Source organism: Tursiops truncatus, chromosome 3 (assembly GCF_011762595.2).
Source record: "Tursiops truncatus isolate mTurTru1 chromosome 3, mTurTru1.mat.Y, whole genome shotgun sequence".
In the NCBI taxonomy this organism is placed as follows: Eukaryota; Metazoa; Chordata; class Mammalia; order Artiodactyla; family Delphinidae; genus Tursiops; species Tursiops truncatus.
Window position 1 is genome coordinate 170383554 of NC_047036.1, and position 10679 is coordinate 170394232.

A 10679-nucleotide genomic window follows, 5' to 3' on the forward strand; every position below is an offset into this window, starting at 1 on the left:
CCGAGCCGCGCCGCGCCGCCGCCGCCCGCGCCCGAGCAGCCCCGCCGCCGCCCCGCCCCGCCGCTGGATGCCGGCGGCCGGCGGCCGAGCTCTCAGAGGCGGAGGGCGGCGGCGCGGGCGGCGGCGGCGGGGGCGGCCGGCGGCCGAGAGGCGGGAGCGCGGGCCCGAGCGCTAGCGCCGCCATGCCCAGCTCCACCGGACAGCCCGACGGCGGCGGGGGCAAGCGCAGCGGCGGACCCGGGGCGGCGGTCGGGGGGGACCCCAGCCCGGGCCCCCCGCCGCCGCCGCCGCCGCCGCCGCCGCCGCCCCCGCCCGAGGGCGCCGAGGAGGCCGCGCCTGCGCCCCGGCCGCCGCCCGAGCCCGACGACGCGGCCGCCGCGCTGCGCTTGGCCCTGGACCAGCTCTCAGGGCTCGGTCTGGGGGGCGCGGGCGACCAGGACGAGGAGGGGGCGGCCGCGGGCGGCGGGGACGGAGCGGTGGCGGCGGCGCGAGGCGCAGACTGCGGGGCCGCGGCGGAGCCCGCGCCCCCCGACGGGCCCGAGGCGGGCGCGCCCGGGGTGGCCGTGGCCCCCGGCCCGCTGCCGCTGCTGGAGCCCGACGTGAGCCCCCCGCCGCCGCCTCGGCCATCGCCGCCCGACGTGTTCGCGGGCTTCGCGCCCCACCCCGCGGCCCTGGGTCCCCCGACGCTGCTGGCCGAGCAGATGAGCGTGATCGGCAGCCGCAAGAAGAGCGTGAACATGACCGAGTGCGTACCCGTGCCCAGCTCCGAGCACGTCGCCGAGATCGTGGGTCGCCAGGGTGAGTGGCCGCCGTCGGGGGCGCCTCCCCGGGGGTCCCCTCGCGGCTTGTCCCGGGAGGGGCCACCCAGCCCAGCCCGCGGCTGGACACCAGACCCCGGCCACGCCCCGCGTGGGCTCGGGCCTCGGTGGCCGCCTGTGTGCCTTTGTCCTGCCGCTGGCCGCGGGAGAAAGTTGGGCGCAGCCCGCGCTCCTCCCCTCGGCGCTCCGGCCCCGCTGCCGCCTTTGTCTGGGTGCCTGCAGCCGGGAAAGGCCCCTGCGTGCAGCTCACTGCCCGGGCCCTGGGCCGCCAGCGGTGGCATCCCAGGGATAAGGGGGCCGGGCTGGGCAGCGCCCGCTCCACACCCAAAACTGGCACGGGGCGGGTTCGCTCGGGTTTGGGGGGTCGCTGGGGCTGGGGGCGCGGGCGCTCCGGCAGTGTCGAGAGAAGTTTGGCGGCACAGAGAGGGTGCATCGAGACTTGCCAGCCTGGGCACCCTGCTGGGGATGGGGAGCAGGACAGGATGAGAGAGGATCCCTACCGGGCTCTCCGCCCCCAGTCAGGGATTTGGGGGATGCACAAGGACCCCCCCCCGTAAAAGCCACTTTTGGGGTCCTGCCCCACAGCCCTCCCCTGGCCAGGTGGCCAGCAGCAGACCCAGGGTGTGCGGGTCCCGGAGCGGCATTGTCGGAGTGTCCCTGTGGCTGCCCCATTGTTCTCTTTGTTAGAGAGCCAGGCTGAGATTTGCAGGGTGACATCAGGCCGGCGGCCGCTCATTGGCCCTGGAGCTGCGGGGCGGGCGGGCTGGAGGGTGGTGGGCAGTGCCCGGCCCAGCACACACCCACCCACCCTGTTAGCTGCCTGCCCACCAGCCTCAACTTTCCTGCCTTCCTGCCCGCACCTCCGGGCTCCCTGCTGCTCAGCCAGGTTCTAGAACTTGGGGTGGGGCCTGGGCGGGGCTTGACGTGGGGCTAGGGGTCCCTGCCTCTGGACCCTCGGTAACAGGAGCTAGAGAAGGGTGTTGGGGGGCTTGAGTCTCAAGGTGACCTGTCGCCCTAACTGCCACAAGCAGAGGACCGCAGGGATGCCCTGGACACCGCTCTACTAGTTCTGGGTGGGTGGGGCCAGGGGGTAGCAAGCCCTCTGGCTTTGGGTGCAGGTACGTTCAGTCATTCATTTGTCCTCCCCATGTGTGGACACAAGGAGGACCAAGCGTGATGCTGGGCCCGGGGACCCGCTGTTAGGAATGGGAGCCGGGGGGAGGGGGACCCGTAAACCATTCTCCGGGCCCTGCGGCTACCCGCAGGCACCACGAGACCACAATCGGACCTTTCCCCTCTGCCACCCAGTTGCCTCCTTCCTATTCAGGACACACCTGCCGCCCCTGTCCCCAGTAACCTCACTGGGACCTGTAACAAGACAGCTGCTTCCCAGCCGAGTGTCCAGGAGCCTGTGGAGACTGAGGCTGGGGGCTGTCACCCAAGGTCATGAGACTGATCCACCTGGTGGTGGAGCCTGAGGACAAGTCCCATGTGAATGTGCGTGTCAGCCCCCCGGGGGTGCGGGCCGCAAGCAGGGGGCACCGATCCCTGGCCTACATGCTGAGCAGTCTGGTGGCTGGGTTGCCAGGCTCCACACTGACCACTGGTACCGCGTGTCCCTCTGGTACCCGCTGGTACCCAGGGTATCAGCCTGGATTCCTGCGGATGGCAGACAGCAAGGCAGGCTCTGGGGGTCCCTGGGCCCTGACAGCTCTCCCTGCAGACTAGGGTGGTCCTGTGACTCTGAGCACAAGAGCCCCTCTCTGTGACAGGGGGGAGAGCAGCTCCCTTGTCGTGAGGATTCTCAAGCCAGATGCTGGTTCTTATCCCAGCACCTGGCCAGCACACTGTAGCCACCCCGGGGTGCAGGGGTGAGTGGGGTGCAGGGCACCAGAGAGGGGAGTACGAATGCCAGGACAGGTTGGCAATTGCAGCAGCCCTTGTGTCTCCCCACTCTAGAAGCATCTGTGGCTCCCAGCTTCTGCCACCAGTTCTCAAGCACAGCCTGGAGGACTCTGTGCCCTTCCTCCGGTTACCCACCCTGCTGTCCACCCTGTGGGTCCCTGGACTTGGAACCTGTCCCTTCTTACTGCCCTGCTGTCCCTAGGGCAGGGGGCACGGCCTACCCTGAACTTATTCTTTTCTGTCTGACCCCAGGCCCACGGCCACCCCCTTCTCTGGAGTGCAGGGTCAGGGGGTTCACCTGCCCGACCTCCTGTGCTGACGAGAGCCACAGACCCGGGCTCGCCCTTTCCTGGACACCCCCTTGCTGCTCTGTGAGCCTCGGTTTTCTCAGCCCTGAAATGGGTCCATGCACCTTCTGGGCACAGGCAGGAGATTATAGCCCCTGCGTTGCTCTCTCCTCCCGGAGGCCGAGGGGCCCAGAAGGTGCCCTGGACCCACTGAGAGGCAACCTCAACCTGCCCTGAGGTGTCCCCCAGAGAGGATCCTGCAGCCTCGGGTCACAGACGGGGAGGGAGAGGCTGCAGGAGCGGAGGTGCCGCCAGAGCTGGTCGGCAGGGCCCAGATATGAACCCTAGTCTCCTGGCTCTTCCTGCCCTGCAGGGAGCAGGGGTGAGTCAGGAGAGAACCTCCACCTTCCAAAGCTCCAGGGTTGGAGGTGGTGGGGAGGTGGCCCCCTTCCACAAACAGGAAAAGTGGAAACTCAGAAGGGCCGGTGGAGAGCCTGTCACCCCAGCTGGTCATCAAATGTCAGGGGGCTGGCGCCCAGTTCCTTCTGAGACCCTCCCCTGCGCCCCCCGCCTTGCTGCCTTTGCCCCAGTTGGCAGAATGGCCGTGGGTGGGGTGGCCGGGGTTGGGTCTTCAGAGCCAGGCCTGGGTCTGCAGCACACTCGGCTCACGGTCGGGAGCGAGTGACCTGCCAGCCAGCCAGGGTCCCTTCCATCATCCCTCGCGCTCGCTGTTCTCTCCCTTGTGCGGGGCCCCACCCTTGTGGGACGCTGCAGGCCTGTCGGGGGCCCCTGCCTTGACGTTCTTACCTACCCACTGGGGGGCGTAGGAAGAACGGGGCCCCCGGGTGGCAGGTCACACCCTTCCGTGCCTGCTGCACGGGGCTTTCCCTGGCCCTGTTTCACAGGTGAGCCAGCTTTGCCCCCAGACACGGTACTGTGACTCAGCCTGGCCCTGGGGACAGCACCCTGCTGTGTTGGGAGTGACAGTATATCGGGCTGACTCGTCCCAGCCCTGGCCTGCTGGAACTCTGTCCCTGCTGTCCCCTTAGCCAGCGGCACGCAGCCTCCTTCCCAGGGCGGCCCCTCAGCTCCCCGCACACGGCCTTGAGGTTCCCTTGATAAGTGTGGCCTGTGGTCACCACGTGGGCTCCTTTGGGGCAGAGCCCGTGTGGCCTGGTTCCCTGAACGCCCAGTGCAGTGGTGCCTGGACCCCAGTACAGGGTCACGAGCAATGGGAAGCAGGGTTGCCTGCATCTAGGCCCCCCATGGGGACCCTTGGCCCTGCCCCTCTTGAGGAGGGTCCGGCTGCCGCAGGGTGGGGCCTGCTGGGGCCTGGGGCAGTCAGCCACCTTTCCCGGTTATCTGAGTTGGAATTCTGGGGCAGGGCCCGGGAAGCTGCATTTTTGCTGCACCCACCAATTGGCGGTAGCCCCCAGGGTCACTCCTGGAAACCCAATTTCCTGGCTTGTGCAGTTCCACTCCCCACCCCCCCAAGCTCTGCCACCTCTCAGGGTCTTAGCGTGGGTGGGGTTTGGGGGATAGTGGATGTCACAGCTGAAGTCTGGATGGTTAATTGGGCTCTACTTGGCCACTGAGGCCTCCATCCAAGGCTGCTCTCTGGGTCAGGGCAGGATGGGGGCCAGCAAGCGGAAAGCTGCAGGGTCCTTCCCCAGCCCTGCCCTGCCCAGGGGTCCCTTCCCCACCAAGGCTTCCCCATGAGGACAGGCACCGGTCTGGGGCCACTCTCCAGTCTGTGGCCGGTCAGGTCCTGCCCCAAACCTGTGAGGCTGGGTGTGTTTCTGCCCTCCTTTGGCAGGTGAGGAAACTGAGGCATGGGATGGTTCCTTGAGTGCCCAGGGCAATCCCAGTCCACCGGCCCTTACAGCACAGTCCCCCAGCCTCGGGGAGTCCAGAAAGTCAGACTTAGGGTGTGAGGAGAAACTCTGAGAAGTGTGTGCTGGGGCCTGGCCCAGCATAGTCAGGGCGGGTTTCCTGGAAGAGAGGGTGCCGGGCTGTGATGTGATGCAGAGAAGGGAGAGGACGGTGGGGTGCAGCAGTGAGGATGACGTGACAAATGGGAAAGGTCAGGCGCAGGGGAACTGCAGGAGGGGCCTCCCCAGCCAAGTGGGGAGGAGACCATCCAGGCAGGAGTGGAGGCAGCCCAGGTCAGCAGCCACCGACGGGGAGGACGCCGGGTGCAGTGGGGATGGCTGGGGGCCAGGAGGCGAGGCCGGGAGATGGGAGGAAAGCAGTGTCTCCCTGGGAGATTTCAGACCCCCACTCAGCTGGCCCCCTTTTATTCAGCCATGGATGGGGGGCTCCTGCCCTCTTTGCGCTGGGGGTGAGGCTGCCCCCTGCCCAGGCCCCGTGTCTCTGACTTCCTTGGCTGCAGGCAGACAGCTCGTCCCGCTAACTTTGTATTTTCCCTCGCTGAGAAGTTAGCCATGCTGTTATTCCACTCAGTGCCGCCCTCTGTTTGCACTGCAACAATATCCCTGTGTCCCTCTGGCATCCCCAGAACTTGGGGGTGGGGGGTCCTCCCAGACTCCTGGGTCCGGACTCAAGATGTGTCAGAAGGCCCCTGGGCGGGGGGGGGGGGGGGGGGTCAGGGCCCCCGGCCGGCCACGCCTTGTGTTTAGATGTCTCAGGGGCAGCTTCCAGTCGACCTCGGGAGGGCCGCCTAGGTGGTGGGAGAGGCACCTAGTCAAAGAACCTGCTCGACTGACCCTCTCCCCAACGGCCACCCTGGCCCCCTTCCGCAGGGTCAGCCCCCTAGCCCAGCCCAGCCCAGGCAGCAAAGATGAAGCCACAAGGCCGTGTCCCCGAGCTTCCCCTCAGAGGCTGGGACCACTGAGGGCCTTTGGAGGCGTCCTGATATGGGGCCCAGGATCTGCTCTTGGGGGAGGGTCACATGGTCAGGAAGAAGTCGTAGGCCATTTCCACAATCCGAGCCTCAGTTTCCCCTCCTGTCAGGGAGTTGGTGTCAGAGGGTCTGCATTCGTGTCCTAGATCTGGTAAAATGAACTGGATGGCTTGAAACTATAGAAATGAACCCTCACAGTTCTGCAAGGTGGAAATCGGGGTGTGGGCAGGACCATGCTCCCTCCAGGGGAGAATCTGTTCCGGCCTCTCCCCGGGCTTCTGGTGGTACTGACTGACAGGCCTTGGCGTTCCTGGGCTTGTGTCTGTCTCACTCCAACCCTGGGCTCCGTCTTCACAGGGCCATCTTCTCTTGTGTCTTTACATGTCCCTCCTCTATAGTGACACTGGTCATTGGATTCAGGGCCGCCCTAATCCAGCATGCCCTCACCCTAACTAATTACATCTGCAAAGACGTTATTTCCAAATAAGGTCACATTCTGACATTCCAGGTGGACATGGATTTGGGGGGACGCCTTTCAACCTAAAACAGGGTCCCTCCTTGCCTTTGGGACAATCCCCCTGTTACAGAGCCAGGGGTTGCAGAACCAGAGTGGACACTGACGCCCAAGGTTGGAGGGAGGGACGCCGAGTGCCTGAGATTACAGCCCGAAGGTGGGGCCTCCTAACCCAGCGCACCGGCTGGCCCCTGCAGCTGCTGCCCAGGAGGGGCTGTCCTGGGGAGGGGTCCCTGCCCTCACTGTGTCTCCCCGTCCCCCACCACAGGGTGCAAGATCAAGGCTCTGCGCGCCAAGACAAACACGTACATCAAGACACCGGTGCGTGGGGAGGAGCCGGTCTTTATCGTGACCGGCCGCAAAGAGGACGTGGAGATGGCCAAGCGTGAGATCCTGTCGGCCGCCGAGCACTTCTCCGTGATCCGCGCCACGCGCAGCAAGGCAGGCGGGCTGCCCGGTACCGCGCAGGGCCCGCCCAACCTGCCGGGACAGACCACCATCCAGGTGCGCGTGCCCTACCGCGTGGTGGGGCTGGTGGTGGGCCCCAAGGGCGCCACCATCAAGCGCATCCAGCAGCGGACGCACACGTACATCGTGACGCCCGGGCGCGACAAGGAGCCGGTGTTCGCTGTGACGGGCATGCCCGAGAACGTGGACCGGGCGCGCGAGGAGATCGAGGCCCACATCACGCTGCGCACGGGAGCCTTCGCTGACACCGGCCCCGACAGCGACTTCCACTCCAACGGCACCGACGTCTGCCTGGACCTGCTCGGGGCAGCCGCGGGCCTCTGGGCCAAGGCCCCCAACCCGGGCCGCCGGCCCCCCGCACCCACGGCCAGCCTCCGGGGGGACGCTGCTCTGGGCACCCCGGGGGGCCCCGAGGCCTTCTATGCGGGCGGCCGAGGGGGGCCGACCATGCCGGTGCCGGACGCGGACCCCACCAGCCCCTACAGCGCCTCGGGCAACGGAGGCTTTACCTTCGGTGGGGACGGTCCGGGGGCCCCCGCGGGGCCACCCGCCCCCGAGGACTGCGACTTCGGCTTCGACTTCCTGGCGCTGGACCTGACCGTACCCACCGCGGCCACCATCTGGGCGCCCTTTGAGCGGGCCCCGCCCCTGCCCGCCTTCAGTGGCTGCGCCGCCGTCAACGGGGCCCCCGCGCCACCCGCCGCGGGCGCCCGGCGCAGCAGCGGGGCTGGCACACCACGACACTCGCCCACGCTGCCCGAGCCCGGCGGCCTTAGCCTGGAGCTCCCGCTGGCCCGCCGTGCTGCGCCCGACCCGGTGGGCGCCCTGCCCTGGCGGCCCCCGCAGGGCTCCCTGGCATCCTTCTCGAGCAGCGCCAGCTTCTCCACGGCCACCTCGCTGCCCGGCAGCTCCTCGGCCTCCTCGTGCTCTGCGCTGGACTCGAGCGCCTCGGAGAGTGGCCGCAAGCCCCAGGCGGCCCCGGCCCCCAACGCCCCCGCCTCCGCGGCTCTGGCGCGGGAGTGCGTTGTGTGTGCAGAGGGTGAGGTGATGGCCGCGCTGGTGCCCTGCGGCCACAACCTCTTCTGCATGGACTGCGCCGTCCGCATCTGCGGCAAGAGCGAGCCCGAGTGCCCAGCCTGCCGCACACCTGCCACCCAGGCCATTCATATCTTTTCCTAGCCGGTCACCTCGCCGCGCCCGCGGCCCTCAGGGCCCGTCCACGGACGCGGGGTGGGTGCTCAGGGCCGTGTGGGGAGGAAGGGGAGGGGGTGGGCGGGGTGAGCGGCGGGCTGGCCAGTGTTTACAGACGAGCTTTAACTCCAGTCCCAAGCGTGGAGACGGCTACCCGGTGGCCCAGCGACACCTCAGTTCTTAACAAATGACAGTATTGAGTCGACAGGTTAAAATAAACCAGAGAGAAAAGGCCTGCTTGCACTTTTTATTTAAGACACCCCCCCCTCCCCAGGGTGATCTTTTTAAGGAAAAAAAAAAAAACACGATTTTTACAACTCTCCCGGTTGTCCTTTTGTACGTAGCTGATATCGATTTGACAGTGTTTGTTTTCCCACGGCCTCAACCTCTGCAGAGACTTCCAGAAGGACGGCTCCCTTTTTGGGGCCAACTGGTTACCCTTTAGTATGTAAGCCGCGCGCAGGCTGGAGGGGGGCGGGGGGGGGGGGCGTCCAGAACTTACTTTTTTTTTTTTAATTATTAATCCTTTTTCTGCTGTGGTTTCTGTTGACCGTTTTTTAATTTTTTTGTTTTTTTAAACTTTTACTTTTTACCTCTTGTGTATATGTAGGGAATTTATAGGGAAATATGTACTTTATGGAATAAATTTTAAGAAAACTAAAATATATTTTATTTTAAATAAAGTAACGGACCTTTAATCTTACACAGCTAAATTACTGATTATATATTTGCTGAGCTGACCTAAGGGTTCAGAAAATTGTATCAAGAGTTTTATTTTTTGACTTCAAAGCCTTCTTAATAAAGTCTTTTTACTACACGTGAGCCCTTGGCCTGGTGTGGGGTTGGTGGGCATGGGGGAGGGGTGGGGGGAGGGCTCAGATCCAGCCCCTCCCCCCCTAGTCTTCCAGATACAAGAGTTAGAGTTCAGGATACCCCAATTCCAGGCTTTTCCACAAGCCAGGTGCTGTCGGCATCGGGGCTACACCGAAAGGTGGTCCAGCCAGGTCCCCTTTTCCTGAGGCTCAGGACCTGACATCCCAGGGGACAACCAGCCATGGGGACGGCTATGACCCATGTGGAGGGGATGGTGCCAGGTGGTTACTTCCTAGGGCATCGGCCTCCCTCCGTGGTGTGTGTGGGACCCCCATCTCCAGTAGGACGGGGTCCACCTGACATTGTACAGACAGGGAAACTGAGGTCTGCAAACCTTCCTCCCAGGATGACTCCTAACACCTACCAGTCCCCAAAGAACATCTGAGCGATGAGCCACAGGTGGTGTCCCGCTGTCACCTAGTTGGGAGCAGAGGACCATGGCCCGTGGGGCTGCTGGACACATTTCTTCAGGACTGGGATTGGCCTGGAGTCGAGGACTGGGGGACCATGGGTTGGACCGTGGTCAGCTGGCAGTTGCCACAAAAGTTCCAAAGGCGGGGAAGGAAGCGCTGGAGTGTGTGGAGGATGGGGTGTGGTGACAGGGAGGGGCCCAGGACTGCTCCAGGGACAAACCCAGGGGCCAGGTGACCACAGGCTGCTGGCTTGAGGAATGGGCAATGAGGGGTCTGGGGAACACAGCCCGCTAGGAAAGCTAGGAAGGCATAGCAGAGCAGCCTGGAGGGCTTCCAGGAGGAGGCCAGGGGCTTGGGATGACAGGAGCGTCTGATGGGGCAACAGGGATGGAGAGGAAGTAGCCAGAGATGGACAGGGCACCCCACGAGCGAGTGACGGCCACATCAGATCCTCCAACTGAGAGTAGTAGCCCCAGGCTGCAGGGCCGCAGGTGGGTCTCAGGAAGGGCCACATACATGCATGGTTCCAACCTAGCCCTGCTGGAATTTCCCCATCTGTAAAATGGGCATACACCTGGGACTTCCCTGGCGGGCCAGTGGTTAGGACTCCACGCTTCCACTGCAGGGGGACGGGTTTGATCCCTGGTCGGGGAACTAAGATCCCACATGCCGCACAGTGTGGCTCAAAAGCAACAAAAAAATGGGGATACACCTAGGTACAAGCAACCAGCTCTGATGAGGCTCAGGGGGTGGAGTGCATTGATTCGTGGCCCCCAAAAGATACACCCCTGGAACCTGTGGATGGGAGCTTACAAAAGGGTATTTGCAGGGACTTCCCTGGAGGCGCAGTGGTTAAGAATCCTCCTGCCAATGTAGGGGACACGGGTTCGACCCCAGGTCTGGGAAGATCCCACGTGCCACGGAGCAACTAAGCCCGCGTGCCACAGCTACTGAGCCTGTGCTCTAGAGCCTGTGAGCCACAACTACTGAAGCCCATGTGCCTAGAGCCCGTGCTCTGCAACAAGAGAAGCCACCGCAATGAGAAGCCCGCGCACCGCAACGAAGAGCAGCTCCCACTCGCCGCAACTAGAGAAAGCCCGCGCACAGCAACGAAGACCCAACACAGCCAAAATAAATAAATAAAAATTTTTAAAAAGTGTCTTTGCAGATGTAATTAAGAATCTTGAGATGAGATCATCCTGAATTAGGTTGGCCCTAAATCTAATGTCCTTATAAGAGACGGAGGAGGAGACTCAGACACAGAGGGTGAAGCTGTGTGAAGACGGAGGCAGAGGCTAGGGTGATGCAGCCTCAAGCCCAGGGATGCCTGGGGCCACCACAAGCTGG

At 64.2% G+C, this 10679-nt stretch overlaps 1 protein-coding gene across 1 annotated transcript; it reads left to right on the forward strand.

The window, feature by feature from the left end:
- The first annotated feature begins 37 nt into the window (after nt 1-37).
- Nucleotides 38-8863, forward strand: MEX3D (mex-3 RNA binding family member D). The gene is made up of 2 exons (XM_033854891.2): nt 38-798; nt 6656-8863. The coding sequence occupies exons 1-2, from the start codon at nt 183-185 to the stop codon at nt 8032-8034; spliced, it is 1995 nt and encodes a 664-aa protein (XP_033710782.1). The 5' UTR covers nt 38-182; the 3' UTR covers nt 8035-8863.
- Nucleotides 8864-10679: the final 1816 nt, after the last annotated feature.

What these genes read in the sequence shown, in the direction of transcription:
- MEX3D (XM_033854891.2), top strand. Translation starts at nt 183, where the DNA reads ATGCCCAGCTCCACCGGACAGCCCGACGGCGGCGGGGGCAAGCGCAGC. An exon ending in CGAGATCGTGGGTCGCCAGG is followed by an intron (nt 799 to 6,655) that starts GTGAGTGGCCGC and finishes CCCCCACCACAG; the next exon opens with GGTGCAAGATCAAGGCTCTG.